General features: G+C 44.6%; 1 protein-coding gene across 7 annotated transcripts in view; it reads right to left on the minus strand.

Moving 5' to 3' along the window:
• Positions 1-20031, minus strand: part of FUT8 (fucosyltransferase 8) — a 156792-nt gene that overhangs the window by 67128 nt on the left and 69633 nt on the right. For 3 of the 7 annotated variants that reach the window (XM_044272454.1, XM_044272456.1, XM_044272458.1), the window contains 2 exons: positions 16227-16321; positions 11274-11627 (listed from right to left, as the gene is read on the minus strand). In XM_044272454.1, the coding sequence (XP_044128389.1) occupies positions 11274-11476 (203 nt within the window). In that variant the 5' untranslated portion in view covers positions 11477-11627; positions 16227-16321. Of the gene's footprint in view, positions 1-11273; positions 11628-12703; positions 12761-16226; positions 16322-20031 lie in introns of all 7 variants that reach the window. The other 4 variants (XM_044272457.1, XM_044272461.1, XM_044272455.1 and 1 more) reach the window with 2 other exon arrangements.

The following is a 20031-nucleotide window of genomic DNA, read 5'->3' on the forward strand; positions in this document are numbered from 1 at the left end:
CCGCATCTAGTGAACTCTGGCAGGCTGTTCTCTGCTGGATCCGATAAACATAAATGTGAACTTTCCCTTATTGGAATCTCACATCTTCTTTTTAACCACTTCCAGACCGTCAGACAACTTTAAATATCTGGAGGGTACACATTTAGCTCAGCAAGGAAGTTTTATGGAGACTGTGCAGCTACAGGAGTGGGGTGCCAGAGATCAGCGACAGGCTCCCCATAGAGAAGTCAGAGACGGTTTACTACCGTCCCTACCTTCCCCATCCTTATATTGTATGTACACAGCTCAGAAAACAGCTGCCACCTACCGTCCCAGCAATAATCTGATCTCCGGGAAACAGCAGGAGCTGCTGGTTCCTAGCACACCCAGATCAGTTCTGCAGTGTCCTAGTTACAGGCGAAATAGAAAGTAATGTAATGTATCCCAAATGTCTTGCATAACCTTATGCGGGCGTCAAAGTGTAAAGAAAAAAAAGAAATGCCACTGAAGCTTCTAGCCCTGCCCCCGGGAACCCTAACCATAACAGAATCGAGACGAAAGGGGACTTGCTATAAAAAAAAAAAAGTGAAAAACTATTTTCCCAAGTGTCATGTTCCACCCCAAAATTACCTAAATAACTGAATAAAACAAACAAAAAAAAAAAGTTATGGCTTTTGAACCGCATGTACTAAAATATGTGCGGTCATGAAGGGTGGGGATGGCCCATTCTTCAACTGGTTACGCAAATATACATTTCCTGGATCCAACAATGAGGAGTCAAATAATTATTTTTAACAATGCCATATATTAGGAAAACGAACCCCATTCTTCTGTCGTTGACTCGCTAATTCTTTTCAGCTCCTCTTAAAACCCGATGCCATGCTATAAAGCCGAGACTTCCGATCGACAAAACAGCTTTGAACTCGCTATCAGAGGAGACATTGCAGGAAAATCCTCTGGCTTCTTTGTTAACCGGAGAAGAACGTGGCTGTCTTAACGTTGCGAGCTTTGGAGAAGAAAAAAATCCAATTTCTTGTTCCTGAATAATGTTTTGCGCTCATTAAAAATTACATAAAGGACATTGGCAGTCAATTAAAGAATACTCCGTCTAAAGGTCAAAGAAGAAGGGGGGGAAAAAAAAGAGAATTGACTAGGTACTCAAGCAAAAAGATTTCCCTGAAGAAAACCTTTATTAAGAGCAAAGCAATGAACCATGCAAAATTAAATGTAAGAGAGAGAGAGAGAAGGAGAACTGCAGTCCACCGAATACTGTGGTGGCATCTTAGTGCTCCCGGCAAATGCCATTACAGTATGGTTTCTACATTGTAGCAGTTTGTGGCTGTCATCTCTAAACTGACCCCCCAAAAAATGAGAAAACTAGCCGCAGCCATAAACTGACCACCAAAAAGTGAGAACAGCAGCTGCAGCCATAAACTGACCCCCCCAAAAAGTGAGAACAGCAGCTGCAGCCATAAACTGACCCCCCAAGACTGAACAGCAGCTGCAGCCATAAACTGCCCCCCCCAAGACTGAACAGCAGCTGTAGCCATAAACTGCCCCCCCCCCCCAAAGACTGAACAGCAGCTGCAGCCATAAACTGACCCCCCAAAAAGTGAGAACAGCAGCTGCAGCCATAAACTGACCACCCAAAAGTGAGAACAGCAGCTGCAGCCATAAACTGACCCCCCAAAAAATGAGAACAGCAGCTGCAGCCATAAACTGACCCCCCAAAAAATGAGAACAGCAGCTGCAGCCATGAACTGACCCCCCAAAAAGTGAGAACAGCAGCTGGAGCCATAAACTGACCCCCCAAAAAGTGAGAACAGCAGCTGCAGCCATAAACTGACCCCCCAAAAAGTGAGAACAGCAGCTGCAGCCATAAACTGACCCCCCAAAAAGTGAGAACAGCAGCTGCAGCCATAAACTGACCCCCAAAAACTGAGAACAGCAGCCGCAGCAATAAGCTGAACCCCCCAAAGACTGAACAGCACATGCAGCAGCTATAAACGGACCCCCCCCCCCCCCCCCATACTGAAAACAGCAGCTGCAGCCATAAACTAACCCCTAAAGACTGAGAACAGCGGCTGCAGCCATAAACTGACCCCCCAGAGACTGAGAACAGAGGCCGCAGCAATAAACTGAATCCCCCAAATACTGAAAACAGCAGCTGCAGCCATAAACTAACCCCTAAAGATAGAGAACAGCGGCTGCAGCCATAAACTGACCCCCAAAGACTGAAAACAGCAGCTACAGCCATAAACTAACCCCCAAAGGCTGAGATCAGCATCTGCAGCCATAAACTGACCCCCCAAAGACTGGGAACAGCAGCTGCAGCCAGAAACTGACCCGCCAAAAATGAGAACAGCAGCTGCAGCCAGAAACGTACCCCTCAAAAATGAGAACAGCAGCTGCAGCCATAAACTGACCCCCCCCCCCCCCCCTCCTCCCCCCAAAGTGTGAGAACAGTAGCTGCAGCTTGGGGGCTCATGTACATGAGCGCACTTTTCTTCGCTGTGCAAGGACAATAGGTGTGTCTGATCCGATCTCACTGCAGGTCCTATTTCTGTCCGTTTTTGCACACAAGATTAGCCATTTCTACTCATGGGCATTTGAAAATAGGGAATGCACACGAATGCTATCGGTTTTTCAAGGATCTGCATGAGACCTAAAAGGTAACCCTTTCACAGGTAGAGCAATGCAGCTGTAAATATATATATATATATATATATATATATATACACACACACACACACACACACACACACACACCGGTATATTGTTTTTTTTATAGATCTTTGGACCTTAGGGATTCTCCTCCATTTTTTCATGTAGGTTTATCAGCACTCAATCATGAAAACAACCTGCTGCGGCTGCTGTTACACGCATGCATGGAGAGATTCACAGATGTACAGCACTTCTGTATGAAACTTCTTGTGGCTTCCTTCTGACCACCTGTGATCACATAGAAACCAGACGAGCACAGATCTGCCGAACGCCTCCACCTGCAACATGGCTATAAGAATCAGAATCTAGAAACTGTCATATTTAAATAAAAATTTTCGAGATGACTGAGCAGTGACCTTAAATTTCTGGCATCGGCGCTAAATACCCAGGAAGGCCACGCCACGTGTATGTATCGCTATATTATCAATTTTAGAAACTCTCAGTATGCCAGAAACTTTACATTAAATTTAGTTGGGCCGGCTGCCAACATGCTAGACAAAGCACAGGGGGGGGGGGGCTGGTTGACTATTAGTGTTGAGCAAATTGAAGTTCACAAAGTGGACTTCGATACAAATTTCTGAAAATTGCACCTGCTATTTACAAAGAAATGCGCTTCATGACAAATTTTTGAGAACTTCGCTCATCTCTAATGACTATATTGGGGTCCCATCTACACTGGTGAATTGTGGGAGATGGCCGTTTCTACATAGTTTTGGACCTCGCAGCTTATCCTAGGCCACGTGGCCTATGCGCTGCTCAGTCATATTTAAGTGCTTGGTGAGCTGTGAGGAGGCAGCGGGGCTCAACTACAATCTATTTTTCTATTCTTCACAGTACAGAAGGCACAACACGCCTTGTGGTTACAGATCTCATATAGGGCTAAAAAACATTGTTGGTCGACGTTTACACTAGGTGGCGCTATTGGGGAACGTTCCACACAAATCACAAGAGATCTGAATCCTGGGACTCCGTCTATGGCCACTCTCTGTAAAAGCCACTACTCGGCTCGTGGGCTGTCTGTTACCGTAGACAATGAAATCTATGCTTACTATGTGCAGCTAAAATTTGCACCATTTCCTATCTTTAGTAATAACCTGTCAAAGATGTTGGTCATATCCTCTCGTGATTTGCGACTCTTCTGGGCCAACATACTGTCCCCCAACAGTCTTCACCATGAATGGGAGATCTACATGAATGTGCAGAAAAAGCAATCGACCTAGCTGCATGCAGGAACATACAGCGAGGGAAACCTGGGAACCCCAAATGAGAAGACTACAGGCTGCTGGGAAGCAGACTACAGGTGTCACAGTCCCTCCCATGAGGTGAGAAGATCGGAGAGACTGGCGGCACGTGAGGGTATCTGACAGTCTCTCTGTTTCTCCTTTCAGTGTTGTGTTTGGTAATGACCACACCTCTTGTCAGGTGCAGCTTGTGGTCATTATTTAGTTCTAACTCACACTGCTTAGCATGCGGTTGATATTTCCTGCTGAAGTTGGTTCAGCTGGTGTGTTGTTCCTTTGGATCTCCCGCTCCACCATTCTGCTTTAAGCTAAGTGCATTTTGTCTTGCATTTTGTTGTTCGCTTGTGTGTGTGTTTTTGTCTAGGCCTCAGGGAGACACTGGTTCCTTCATCTGGGAAGGAACCAGTAGTCTCATTCCCTGCCACCATTCCTAGGGCCTTCCAGGGTCTTCAGGGCCTAGGTTCCGGTGTATGAGTATTTCCACCTTCAGGGTCTACTCATACTGGCAGGAGTCAAGGAGAGGTTTAGGGATTCCTAGGAGGTCACCACCCTTAGCATTGAGGCCTAGACTCAGGTCTATTCATTCTGGGTGTCATTTGGTGTTATTCCCCCTCATTACTCATGACAACAGGCCATCATAAAACAGCTTATGTCTGCGTAGACAAACTGCAATTTATGCAATTCCCCAATACATTTCATCAGGTTAACCAAATGTTCCGGTCCCCAGCCTACGGCTGTTGAAAAACTACAAATTGAAACATGCTGGGAGTTGTACTTTAGTGGCAGCGGGAGCGCTAAAGATTAAGTCCACTGTCTTACAGTCAGTTTATTACATTAATATATGACACCCCACGCAGTCATGGCTGCCGCAAGGCCTATATCCTGGGTAGTGTTACAGAATTACGGTGACTTATTACTCTAAACTGCAGAGAGATTCTTTCCGAATTTTCTCCCCGGATACTATTTCCGCAGGTGGATTAAGAGAAGGATTAGAAGTCCGTTCTTTTATTTGATCTTATAATCAGAGGTATCTGAAGGTTACATGCCGCATTTTATATTGATTTTTCTTAGAGGCGCCTCCTCCAACAAAAACAGGTAAAATGTGATTTTTTTTTTCATCTTTTCTTTCAGCTTCTGTTGTGCAGATTTGTATCTTCGAAATCATTTCATGAGATGAATCTATGTATAACAGCTATAACGGCTATGTGCTGCCCATCTCTAATGCATTACAGTTAAAGGGGTTTTCTGGGGCTTAAATATTGATGGCCTATCCTCAGAATAGGCCATTAATAACGGATTGTTGGGGGTCCGAAACCTGCGCCCCCCGAGCAGCCGGAAGGGGTTCTTGTGCTCAGATGAGTGCTGCGGCCTCCTGCTTGGCCTGTGATGTCACATCCATTGGTCACATGGCCTTTCTGCAGCTAAGTCTCATTCAAATGAATGGGACTGAGTTTTTACAACGTATCTCCCTATGCTTGGTTCATCTGAGCATGGCAGCCCCTTTAAACGGCTAATCGGCAGGTATATCGGGAGTCAGTCCCCCACAGATCAGATACTGATGGCCTATCCTGAGGGACCTAGACAAGCCCTTTAAAGGCAGTCACCAGGTTTATGCTGCTCAGACACCCTGACTAAGCACTGTGAAGCCTTCATTACATGATGTCCTTCAGCCACCGGCTGCCCCGTGGCACTGACTGACAGCTTTCTCCTATGCACGATAATCAGGGTGTCTGTCACCGCTTCATGCTCTCCTTTAATTATCATCACTTTACTTGTGAATTGGGTTTCATTTGTCTGGACGGGTCCCTTGTGAGATGCCCTACAGGAGCACGTTCAGATATAGACCCTGCCCTGTTTAGGTACAGCAAAGCGTGAGGACGAGCACATACACAATGGTCTCTCCAGCCACGGCAGATAACTAAAGGGTTCATCGGCATTGGGACCCCTCCACAACCAGCTCGTTTCCAGACTTTGTCCAAACCAGACGACCCCTTCACAATTTGCTGTGCAAGTGTGCCTACGAGCTGCGGGCACATCATTCTCACCAGTCTGGGCACTTCTACATCCAGAGCTTCCAACATGCAGATCACAGCCCATTATTCTATGTAAACTATGGGAATTCATATGGATTGGGAGGATACTTCGGACCTGAATAGAAAAAATAAAGTATGGGCTTAAAATAAAAATTATCTTCGGAGGTCACAGATGTCTGTTTCGCTCTCTTTGACTTTTGAAAAAGTTTATAAAAAATAAAAAAAAGAATTAAAAAAAATTACATCTGCCAATTTTTTTATCCATATTAAGTGACAAACAATGACTGTACAGTCAAAAAGGGGGGGTTTCAAGGAGGGGTTGTCACATGATAAGAACTGATCCCTTATCCGCAGGGTCCAGGTCGACCACAGGGATCAAGAAAACAGGTTCCCGGGGTGAAGGGAGCAAGGATTACAGGATGAATGGGGCTTAAGAAAGTATGTGACGGTCACTCCATTCATTCTAGGGACTCCCCCACCGATCAGATCCCTATCGCCTACCCTGTGGATAGGAGATAAGTTCTTAGGGTAAGACAGCCCCTTTAAGGTAAGTAGCTTGTAAATAAATTGCTCTATTTATCTTGTGCTGTTCATCAGTTACAGCCTCTATTATACTCAAGAGCTGCATTCAGACTTCTGCTGATTATCATCGGTAGCAGAAAACAAGCTTGGTTGGGCACCTAAAATTCAGAAAGGCAGGTTATCCCACATCACATGTAATAGCAGTCTCAAACTCAGTTCTTTACAGTCACCGATCCAGTAAAAATTCATGTGCTGATGCCTGCAGAATTGTGAATGCAGCTCTGGAGTACCCAAGATAAGCAATGAAATGTACAAAGTTACTCATCTCATCATGTAGAACAATAATATATGTTAAACCGTTAATAGGGAGACATAAGAGAGCTGTTTTCAAGCAGACTGGCACAGAGCTGGCGGCAGAAAAGGGGAAATGAAGCTTCCCTCCTCAGTGTGCGGTATTAATCAGATTTTTCTAAAAATAAACTGGCATGATTAGATCTGAAAGTGAGATTTTATTAGCTTCCAGACCATATAGAAAACTCTTGACGTCTCTAAAAACATAACCCGGGAGACCAGGCCTGGTGGTAAGTGCTGGAATAGAAGAGAAGAATGTCTTATTGATTTGCCATTCAGAAGGAGCCATGGTAACAAGACACATCTCAACTTTCTTTGGATAAGAGGCCGGCACTTGCGTCCTTCTATTAGTTGAAGCTTGGCAGCGTTATCGATCAGAGAACCTGACATGCGAGGATCTCTCTGAAGGGATTAGACAGAAGTGTCGGCTGAAGGCACGACTCGGACGGCCCGTGGACACAGCCGGCGGAGGCTGGAAACACATTTATGCAGAGAAGCGCTCCGAGAACCCCCGGAAACTCCTTGTACTTTACACAGCAAATACAATGTCTGTATACGGCTCAATATGGAAGAGCAGGAAAATGGAGACATTTTCCCCAATTAATAGGACCCAGAGCAAAAAAAAATAAAAAATTGCCTACTAATAGGTAAAAGAAAGTTAAAATAAAATCTTTATTAAATAAAAAAAAAGTAAAAACAAAAAAAACTTTTTTCCACTGAAAAAAAAAAAAAAAAAAAAGTTTTTCAATGGAAAAACTGGTAAAATAAAATCCCCTCCACATATTTGGTATCACATCCGTAACGACCAGCACTGCACAATTATCATGTAATTTATCCTGTATGGTTAATGCCGTAAAAAATAATTTAGATATACAGTTTTTTTTTTTTTGCTTATCCGCCACCAAAAAGACTTGTAAAATGCATCCATCAATAGATAGGACTAAACATGGCGTCAGTCATGTGACCCTCACAAGTATCATAAATAACAGGTGATACATTATTACTACCCGCCGCTGCATCTCATCATGTCTGTCAGTGTCTGCGGAGAAGCACTAAACTTTATTAACACTTTACAACATCACCTAAAGACAGGCCGCCATTAAATACATATCGTGATGCAGTTACGGTAATAACCACAATAAATTCACGATTCCACCACTAGTCCTTTTTGACCCAGCACATGTATGTCATGTAACACGGTTGCTTACTGAGTGTCGGGGATAATAGGTCATGTACAGTGTCACATGAATGATGCCATGTTTCAGTTAGGCCATGGACCGATAATATGGTCTATACCTGTTATGGCCAACCTCGGGCACTCCAGCTGTGGTAAAACTACGACTACCAAGATGTACACTTGCTTGGCTGTTCTCAGAACTTCATAGAAATGAATGGAGCATGCTGGGAGTTGTAGTTTCACCAGAGCTGGAGTGCCGGAGGTTAGCCATCACTGGTATACCATTCTACTGTATACAGGGATCAACTGCCCGATATAAGAAAGGTATGTATGCAGAATTTAAAATACATGTATATTACAAAATTGTACGATTTCCTATTATATAAAAAATAAAATGGAATACCCCTTTAACACAACAAAAGCCAATCAGAGTCAAGATAACATCTGCTGCAACTGTTTTATGCGTTATGAGTGGCAAGATAACCAATGCTTCATCTGTATGTCGCGGAGATCACCCTTTGCAATGCAATAAACCACAATACATTCGCCTTTCCTGGTTTTCACTGGAAAAGCTGCTGAATACAGGACTACAGACGTTCTGAGAAGCCCGACTGGTGGACCCCACAGTCTGCCTAGTATAAAGTATACATATGCACGTGAAAAAGACGTCTATATGGCACTATACAGGGAGATCTGACCCGCTCCCCACCGAGATCCCAACCCCAGGAAGAGCCTAAAATAAAAGTCTCAATGTACAGATGACTGCACCCAGCGCGCTCTCTATACCACAAGCAGCGCTGGATCCAGGCAATGACCCATTTTTTATTTCGGTGGACATATTGCACATGACTCAGTGAAATTCGCTTTGGGCATCCACACATGTAAAAATCGATGGCGTGGAATCTCCCAGTGTTTCGCTGCTTTCATTTCATGCCGCATACGTTTGACTTTGCTAAAGGGGAAATGTATAAAGAAGAAATGATCAGGCGCTGTGCTTTATAGTGTTTTACCAAGGCTTTATGGGGACATCTGCAAATAGATGATGTTATGAATATCAGTGCAGAAACGGCTTCTATACAGCAAGATGGAGAACTCGGAGCCGCCGCCATGCTAACTGGCATCAAGAACGTTGGTTTCTCAGTAGTCCGCTAACAGGAGGAGGTGCCAGTGTCCAGGTAGGGCCTTTTCCCTCAGGCCACCAGCTGATCATCTTCAGTCCCGCTCCCAGGGGCGGACTGGGAACTTAAAGGGGTTGTCCGGGTTCAGAGCTGAACCCGGACATACCCTTATTTTCACCCCGGCAGCCCTCCTGAGCCTGGCATCGGAGCATCTCATGCTCCGATGCGCTCCCGTGCCCTGCGCTAGATCGCGCAGGGCACAGGCTCTTGTGTTTTCAATAACACACTGCCGGGCGGTAACTTCCGCCCAGCAGTGTGTTCGGCGACTTCACCGGCTCTGAGGGGCGGGCTTTAGCTCTGCCCTAGCCGTTTTACTGACTAGGGCAGAGCCAAATCCCGCCCATCAGTGCCGGTGACGTCACCGGGCTGCCTGTCAGCCCCATAGAGAGCCCGGTATGTCACCGGAACTCAGAAAAATGCCTTTGCCCTGCGCGATTTAGCGCAGGGCAAAGGAGAGCATCCGAGCATGAACTGCTCCGATGCTCATGTCAGGGGGGCTGCCGGGGTGAAAATGGAGGGATGTCCAGGTTCAGCTCTGAACCTGGACAACCCCTTTAAAGTGGCCCTGGAAAAAATAGGCCTACTTTTATAGTTGGGTCCAAATTGATGGAAGGCAGGGCCAGCAATACCATATGGTGGCACATTATACCACCCCAACTGAGCCAAATGCCACGGTCCATCACAAAACACATCCCCAAAAACTTCAATTTCGCTGTAAGGTCTATGGCCAATCCGCCCCGGCCAACAACTGCTCTTGCCAGAGGGAAGTCGCAGCCAGCCAGGACTTTTCCCTGCAGCGCTTGATGCAAAGGAAGTGTAGTATTATATGGCAGCCATTCAGATGAAGGAGACGCTTATACTGAGAGGGTATAAATCTGGGCTGCCAACATGAGACGCCCCTTTAAGTAACTAACCTTTAACTGATCCAGGGTCTCATCCTGAGCCCAAAGCTATGCAAAATTTGTTGTCTGCAATTGGAAACAGTCAGGAAGTAATTCCAACACATTAACCAGCATTTTTCCCTGCTATACTACTACTAGTACTACTGGATACAGCACTGCTACCCCTCCCCCCCATCTACACAACGCCCGCCGCTAGGCCCCCCATCTACACAACGCCCGCCGCTAGGCCCCCCATCTACACAACGCCCGCCGCTAGGCCCCCCCATCTACACAACGCCCGCCGCTAGGCCCCCCATCTACACAACGCCCGCCGCTAGGCCCCCCATCTACACAACGCTCGCCGCTAGGCCCCCCAACTACACAATGCCCGCCGCTAGGCCCCCCCATCTACACAACGCCCGCCGCTAGGCCCCCATCTACACAACGCCCGCCGCTAGGCCCCCATCTACACAACGCCCGCCGCTAGGCCCCCATCTACACAACGCCCGCCGCTAGGCCCCCCATCTACACAACGCCCGCCGCTAGGCCTCCATCTACATAACGCCCGCTGCTACATGCCCATACAGCGTCTCAGGTATTTACCTGAATGAGGCTGAGTTGCAATACCAGACACAGCCCTTAGACAAGAGTGGCGCTGTGTCAGGGGGACAAATACTTTCAATAAATAGTATTTTACTTCCCTGGCATGTAACAATTATGGTAAATGAGTTTTCTAGCCCATTTACACATGGACAGTGTAGGGTGTCTACGAATAGATCATAAAGTCTAATAAAAGACCGGTATGAATGATGTGACCTGAAGTGCAGAGCAGCTTACACCTCAGACAAAGGCTGTATGTGTACAGTAATTTGTCACAAATACCCGGCATGAGTACATACATGTCACAGTATCACGAATACCAAGGAGTGAGGTAGTGGTTATAAGACTGGGAGAACATTCAGCGTATAAGGGAAAATGGCCGAGTACATTTCCAGTTAGAGCCTTCAATGTCCTTGACCTCAGCAGATCCATCCTGCACATGTAGGAAATCACCTGTAGGAGATCTACACGGGGAAGCTTTATGATGTCTGACAAAACATAAAGGTGTTTTTTGTTTTTTAGTAATTACCCCCAAAAAACTGGTAACAGGCAAGAAGACGACGAGGATTTAGCCAAGCATCTCTTACCTGAGGGATTCTGCCATTCTTCTCAAGTCTTCATTCTGCTGCTTTAATCGTTCCAGTTTGGCCAATATCTTAGACAGTTCTCTACTGGAATGGTCTGGATTTTCATTATCCTTCACTAGATGTCCTCCAATGTAAAAGAGTAATGTCCCCCAGGCAAAGAGAATGAGCATTATCCACCGCCAGGATCCCGTCCATGGCCGCATCTTCAGCTTCTGCCCACAGAGCGCCGTCTCATGAAAGAAACATTGTTTTCCCAAAGTCCACCTCGTCGTCCAAAGATCACCAGTCACTCGTCATGAAAGCCATGGTCAGAGGCCTGGTCCTCCAAATTATCTGCAAGTACAGATCACAGCACTGCTACAATTATAATTGGGAATCATAAGGGTTATCATGACAGCTCAACTCAGCGACCCATTTTCAATTTAAGTGAGGTTGTCCCATCACATGACAGGTGATAAATATCTGATCGATAGGGGAAGGGGGGATTGGGACACCTACCTATCACAAAAATGGGGTCCCAGGGTGAATGGAGCGATAGTTACACTGCCACTCCATTCAACTTATGGGGCTGCCTCCGCGGTCCTATAGAGATGAATGGTCTATTCAATCTGGAGACTCTTAGGGCTGTATTACACCAACAGATTATCTGACCAATCATAGGTCTGATAGCTGTTTATACACACACCAACTATTGGTCTGATTGGACAGATATTGGTCAGATAATCTGCTTCGTTCATCGGGTGATCGGCTGCACGTTTCCAGAGGCAGATGATCAAGAAAGAGTGCTCCTAGAAATCTTCTCCCCCGATAATCTGCTTAATAGTATTCAGGTACTGGTTTGCGGAGGAGAGTACAGACATCCAAATTAGCAGTCTGGAGTGGTGATAGGCATCTGATCGGCGCGGGTCTGAAAACTGGAAAGAACACAGTCCCCAGAGTGAATAGAGTGACCGTCGCACATACTTTCTGAAGCTCCATTCAGCCTGTATGAGACAGCCGAGCATGCACGTGTGATCATTGCTCTATTCACACCGGTCTTAATCCCTGCGATAGAGCAGCACCGATCAGATACCTAACAGTGCCTCGGGGGGGGGGGGGACAGACTCATTGACATCGAAATTCCTGGCAGAGAAATCGGACCATTCTTTCCCCTCATCCTCCCGGCCCATGTTCTTATTACTGTATACACTCACCTAAAGATTAGGAACACCTGTTCTATTTCTCATTAATGCGATTATCTAGTCAACCAATCACATGGCAGTTGCTTCAATGCATGTAGGGTTGTGGTCCTGGTCAAGACAATCTCCTGAACTCCAAACTGAATGTCAGAATGGGAAAGAAAGGTGGGCTACAACAGCAGAAGACCCCACCGGGTACCATTCATCTCCACTACAAATAGGAAAAAGAGGCTACAATTTGCACGAGCTCACCAAAATTGGACTGTTGAAGACTGGAAAAATGTTGCCTGGTCTGATGAGTCTCGATTTCTGTTGAGACATTCAAATGGTAGAGTCCGAATTTGGCATAAACAGAATGAGAACATGTATCCATCATGCCTTGTTACCACTGTGCAGGCTGGTGGTGGTGGTGTAATGGTGTGGGGGATGTTTTCTGGGCACACTTTAGGCCCCTTAGTGCCAATTGGCCATCGTTTAAATGCCACGGGCTACCTGAGCATTGTTTCTGACCATGTCCATCCCTTCATGACCACCATGTACCCATCCTCTGATGGCTACTTCCAGCAGGATAATGCACCATGTCACAAAGCTCGAATCATTTCAAATTGGTTTCTTGAACATGACAATGAGTTCACTGTACTAAAATGGCCCCCACAGTCACCAGATCTCATCCCAATAGAGCATCTTTGGGATGTGGTGGAACGGGAGCTTCGTGCCCTGGATGTGCATCCCTCAAATCTCCATCAACTGCAAGATGCTATCCTATCAATATGGGCCAACATTTCTAAAGAATGCTATCAGCACCTTGTTGAATCAATGCCACGTAGAATTAAGGCAGTTCTGAAGGCAAAAGGGCGTCCAACACCGTATTAGTATGGTGTTCCTAATAATTCTTTAGGGGAGTGTATATTTTTATAGGAGAACTTCAAAACTATGCTGTACCGAGATGGCCTTCTACCACTACCTGCGGCACCAGTTTTTGGGGGCACTGTAACGTCTCCTGTTCATGACATTCTCTGACTTGCTTTCTCCCCTGGGAGCACCAACACTTCTGAGAACGAGACACCAAGTCCCATCTGCGGCCAAATCTAGAGCGCGGAACAAGGGACTTTTTAATTTTTAAATAGATTTAGATGTTTGCTGCCTTGTTAAATTTATCATTGTTTTATATTTGCTGCTTTTAGGCTTATTATATCACCAGAAATATGTTTTCAAATCTATTATATAGGGAGTTATAGGTATCTATGTTATTTGCCTTTTTTTTTTTTTGTCTATTTTTATATTTAATCTTTAATTCCTGTTTATACAGATGCTACGCTATCCTGCTGGATGTTCTCAAACTGTGCATTATGCTAGGGCCGCTCATGGATCTTTACAGGGAACTCACTTGTCTGGCCTGCTGTTTTTATACTGAAGGCCCCTATATATTGGTGTATTGATGGCAAGTACAGGCAACAGTATAATGTGTATGGGGAACTCCCCCATCATCATCATCTGTACTCGCCATCAATACACTAATATATAAGGATCAGGCAAAGTGAATATTTTTGCCTGATCCTTTGGTTCTCCCAGGAGCAGTGTCTGGCGGTGGCTTTGTCCTCTCCCCCCACTGACTACACATACATGTTCGGCTGAACTGACTGTGTGCGCTGGAAGAGATGGCTCTTGGCCAACAGCTACTGTATATGTTCACCTTTATGTCCTGTTGATTATTATCAGGTCCACACAATGTCCACAAAGCCTCCTTTTGCTGGATCTCATACTAGGAGGCATGTTTTTCTGTATGAGCTCTAAAGGCCCATTTACATGGGCGGACTGAGTAGGCAGTAAGGTTGTCATGGCGTACAAATACAACTCTTACAACACAAAGTATGTATTCGCACAGATTAATCAAAACTAAAGCGTAAAATTACTCTTACTTTATTATCATCGTATTAAAAAACATTAAAAAATAATTTTTTTAAAGTCCACAAAACATTGGTAAAATACATGATTGAGGGACCACTGGAAAAGGCTGGCAGCAGTTACATCCACATGGACGAAGCCTGGAGGCAAAACGCGTTGGCTGAGTGAAGGACACTGGTATGGTAGATACACTTACACATGGCCTTTATGCTTTAGTCCTGTTGTTGGACAATCGTTAGGACTCCTTTACATTTGGGCCTACTTTGTTGGTAGTGGGTAGATGGTATTATGTTACCATATGGTGTTTGCCTCTTTTCCAATGTGGATGTAACTGCTGCTAACCTTTCCCAGTCGTCCCTCACTCATGTATTGTAACAATGTTTTGTAGACTATTTTTTATATGTCTTTTTAATAGAATCATGAAATAAAGTAACTGTTATTTTACGATTAGTTTGGATTTTGATTGATTGGTGGATAAACATACTTTTGTTGTAGGAGTCGTGTTTGATGTAGGTCACCCTTATAGGTATCATGGCTTACAAACAGTAGAGAATACTTTAAGTTACTTGCGTCTTAAAATGCTCAGCAGGTGGTGGTAAAAAATATAATGCGTGCATAAAAAAATGCATACGTTTTTACCATCATTGTTGCAACGTGTAAGCCTAGCCGAAATCATGCAGGTGCAGGAGCGGGGAGACTGCTGCCTGCCTTCCTGATCACTGTATACAGATTACTGCTGCAGTGCCGGAAACCATGATAACCGGGGAGCCGACGAAGCCCACAGTGCGGTCAGGAGGCTTTCTGTTCCCCTATAACTGGAGCTAATATGTCATGGTAGAGGGGCGATCAAAAATTAAAATAAATATCATCTTAAAATGTCCCCCAAAGGTCTCCTATGATGTTATGGTAATCACAATGGCTGTAAAAATGAGGCTACTTTCACACTACGGCAGGCAGTTCCGTCGCCGTCACTGCCTGCCGGATCCGTCAATCAGTATGATAACGGACTGCATTTGTAGACGGATCCAGATGCGGATCCGTCTCACAAATGCATTGCAAGAACGGATCAGTCTCTGCGTTTGTCATACGGACAAACAGATCCGTTTCTATATTTTATTTTCACATTTTTAAAAGGTCTGCGCATGCGCAGACCGGAATAGCGGATCCGTCAATGTGGTAATTTTAATGCCGGATCCGGCACTAATACATTTCAATAGAAATTAATGCCGGCATGTGTTCCGGTATTTTGGACGAAGATAAAACCGTAGCATGCTGCGGTATTATCTCTGTCCTGAAAAGGCAAAAAAACTGAACTGATGCATCCAGATTGCTCTCCATTCAGAATGCATTAGGATAAAACTGATCAGTTATTTTCCGGTATTGAGCCCCTAGGACGCAACTCAATGCTGGAAAAGAATAACACTAATGTGAAAGTGCCCTTAATAAATAAACAAATCAAATAAATAAATAAACAAATAAATAAATAAACGAATCAAATAAATAAATAGAAAAAGAGAAATAAAAACAAACACAAAGAATGCTAGCTCAAACACCACCTATATCCCGGTCACCTGCCAGACCAAAGGGGGACACACACAGGTTTTTTCTATTTACAATTTCCCATTATTTCACAAAAGAAAAATACTAATATAAAAATGGCATAACGTGCCCATGTGTTGTGACACCAAAAACAAAAATCAGCAAGTACTAAGAAACTGAATACTATACCTGGTTATTAACAGGAGAAAATGGCCGGTCTTAAGCTAGTCGAGCAATGTGTATTTTTTACAATGGTCCAGCATATAAACTGAAGCAGTACACACAGGCATACCCGAGAGCAGATTCAATCCTAGGCTGACTCATTACTTACTTGGTTGGAGCATAGTCCGATACCTCTTCACACCCGCACAGAGAGAGATCAGAAGACCACGTAGCGTCTGGCAGATGTATCCTGTCTTCTTGTGTCTGTAAAAGAAGGCAAATAGAGGACTATGATTAGATGACTTAATTATCGTGATCGGGTATCAGGTCCCTGTGCAGCCACTGAGCACTAGCAAAAAGCAACACAAAACTACAGCACTGCTACTAAAGAGCCTATATATGATATTTTAGTGAATATAATCATGAGCTCTGTCCGGCTCTTATACAAAGCCAAAAAATTTAAGTGTCAAATATTCAACATCTAGTTAATCTCAACTATGGCACCGGGTACAGGAAGATTTGGATCAGTCCCTTCATGGCTTAACCATGGGCTTCAGACAACCGGCACATTTTCTCTCCAACTGTAGATGCATAAACAATTGCTTTCTAAAACGCAATTCCCCCGGCGTTCCTTGGAGCGAGAGCGCGGTGTTGTTTTTCCCCTCGTCCCGTCCACATGGGAGTAGTGATGAAGTAAACAGGTTAAGGCTCAGGAGAAGACCAGCATGCAGTGTGTTACATGGCTGCCTATGTGTGCATTCAAAAGCTTAAAACCCATAACAACTTCTATGCAAAAGAAAGATATAAATCGTGAAATAGGAACATAATGAGCATTTATGCATCTGACTGTGTGAAGTATCCTTCATGTATGAATGTGTAATATGGTGTGCACAGCCAGGCATCTAAATCATCATCTCCTGCCTGGACTACTGTAACAACCGCCTCTCAAGACTCTTGCTGCCCGATTATTCCACCTTTCCCCTAATTTCTCCTCTGCCAACCCTTTCCCTGGCTCCCCATTACTCAGCAAGTCCAAGATACAATAACACACAAGACCCTCCACAATCTGTCCCCTTCTTACTGTCCGTGGAAAATGTGGACCGCACATGTCCGTGAAAAACGGAAATCTAGACAAGGCCTGGCCGTTCTGTCTACTATAGAGACCCAGAGAGGCCTGATCGTGGCATCTGTCCCACCCTGCATAATCTAAAATGTCTACCTGCACCCGAGATGAGATCTGCCGCAAAATGACATTAAATCCACAAGTAACGTGTGGATTTGGTGCAGAAACACGCATAAATTGGTGAGTAATTTGCGCAAGACTACCCGTACCTGTGTGCAGGTAGCCTAAAAGACGCGAGACACCCACTAGTGATTGGAAAGATTTTGATGTGGTCTTTAGGCCTCCTATTGATTTTAACGGGGATTTCCACGTGGAATGTTGCTTTTTCCCCCCAAAAGACACCTTATCAATCAGCACGCAAATTTCCCATCAAAAACAATAAGGAGCGGATGGAGAGCAGATTCCAGGTGGACCCTGGTGTAGAACGTATGTTTGAACACGGCAGACAGAAAGAAAATCCACCATGTCTGAACTCATCCTTCATCTAGAACATCAAAACATTTCACGAAATGGGAGTCATCCATTTTAGGGATCGTTCTAGTATTTTCTGAAAGGTTTGGTCTGGCTTAGCAAAATCATCTTTTTGAAAGCCCTTTTTTTTAAAGAGGATAGCCTCCCATTCAGGAGCACCCACAACTGGCCAGAATAGAAAACAGTGCCTCTTAACTTGGAGGACCCATTACATCCAGGTATTTCCCAGTCAGGCCAGTGTTTGCAGAGGAAGGCCTGTAATGCTCCAATTCTCCAGCGGTGGTGCTGCAGACTGACTGAAAACTTACTGCTGATCGCTGAAGGTACAGAGGACCCTCCTAACAAATATGGACAACTCCTTTAAATTAGCAGCGCTTTGTATTCCGACTTGGGCTACACTGCATGAATTTATGAATTATTATAGATTCATTATATATTAGCATAGGACATTAAAAATAATCAAGCAGAAATATCAATTCTAAAACCCAGCGAATTCAAATGAGCAGAGGGCGTCGTGAAATTTACTTGCAGATAAATACTGCTAAGTGCCCCTGGGAGTCGGGGCAAAGTAATCGAAAGTCATCTGATTAATTGCTGTAAATGTGCCACAAATTCTGAGAAGCTATAAACCTTAATATAACAAAATACATAAGCTTATAAAATATACATGAAGCTGGAGAGGAAGAATAACGCCATTATATTAATTAATGCAGGACCCGGTTTTACTAATTCATCCTATGATGGCAGATAGTGCCGGACCACAAAGCCTGCCTCCGCTGAGCACCCTAATGGAACGGCGAATTAAGATCACTGCATACGAAAATGAATCACCTCATTACCGCTTATTAGGAAGAACACCGCGCTCCCGTTAACTACATTAAAATAACAGATTAAATATATCGCCAAAGCGTTACAGAAAAGGGGAGCTCCACCTTTAACATGCCTTGAAGAAAGTTTTGCCATTTTGCTTAAAGGGGTATTGTCTCTCAGTGGTCTAACTGGCCCCTAAAATGTATATCGTTTCATCTGTCTCTGCTGTATTAAAAAAAAAAAAATTAAGAACTTAAAGGGGATGTCCAACAAATAATATTCTACAGTTTTCAAACCAGCACTTTTGTATAGCCACTGAGTTATATCTATGTAGCGCCACCTGCTGTTTGCTCTTTTTCTAATATCTCTGTCCTGCTCTCAGAGATGGAAACACATGCTCAGTTCCATCCTTCCACTGCCACTAGCTGCAGCAGACAGGACACCCCCCTGAGAAAGGACACTCTCCCTACAATGGCAGCTTGATAGAAATCTAGCAGAGCAATGAATAGAAAGATCTCTGGATCCAGGTAAGGGAAAAGGGCCGGTTCTAGCTTTGTTAAAAAGAGATTTTCATGTCCTACCTGATGTCTGATTTTCATTTTTTACAGTAATCACTGGATAACCCCTTTAAGGGAAAAGAGAATAAAATGGGAAATGGTTTGCAAAGGTTCATCAGTGGTTGAGTTAGGAATAGGCATTTGTAACAGTGTGGGACCTGTGGAAGGGGAAAATGTGGGATGTACACAGCCAGTATCCGCGTTTTACAGTCAATATACACGGCCATCACGGTCCAGGCCGTGAGAAAAATCCAGTCGCCATGCGATCGAACTACAGGTTGCAGCGTGAAGGAGCAAACTCCACGTGGAATATATGAAGAAATCCCGGCAACCGAATCTTCCTTCAATCGTGTTCTTTTATTATATCACCATGTTATACACATTTCAAATACCACGCGTTCCGGCTATTAGCCTTTCTCAATCATCCACTCATACATGTGAATAACGTACTTTGTAAAGAGTAGGACAGATCAGACGCAAGTAACGCCAACACGCCCAGCAGTGGGCGGCAATTAACCTAACACAAATCAGTAACGAGGTTTAATTATCAAACCATAGTAAACAAACCAGCAATTAGATTACGGTCTCTTACGTAGGAATCGCAGAGACGGGTATCGTATTTCACAGAGAGGATCGACGTGGTGACGAAGTCTATAAAAGAATGGTCTCCCTTTTTCCTCCCAGATCAGCATGCACAAGCTGATCCCTAAAACTGGGATTCTTTTTATGACAAATCAATGGAGGATGTCGAAACTCCTCCACTCCAGGATAGGCTTTAGTCAATAGATGTCAATGTCGTCTCACTGTTTGGCCTAAGCCGGCATCATAATAAAATTCACCCTATGTTGGTCAGAGGTCATTGTGAATTTGAGACCATCGCACACCCCATTCAGGTGTGTGAAGAAGGACGGGAGGGTCCCATGTGGTCCATGCCCACCACACGCAAAATATATCATCAATACATCTTTTCCATATTAGGATATCCCGAAACTGCTCAGTATTGTAAACATGCG

Source organism: Bufo gargarizans, chromosome 11, assembly GCF_014858855.1.
Source record: "Bufo gargarizans isolate SCDJY-AF-19 chromosome 11, ASM1485885v1, whole genome shotgun sequence".
Classification (NCBI taxonomy): domain Eukaryota; kingdom Metazoa; phylum Chordata; class Amphibia; order Anura; family Bufonidae; genus Bufo; species Bufo gargarizans.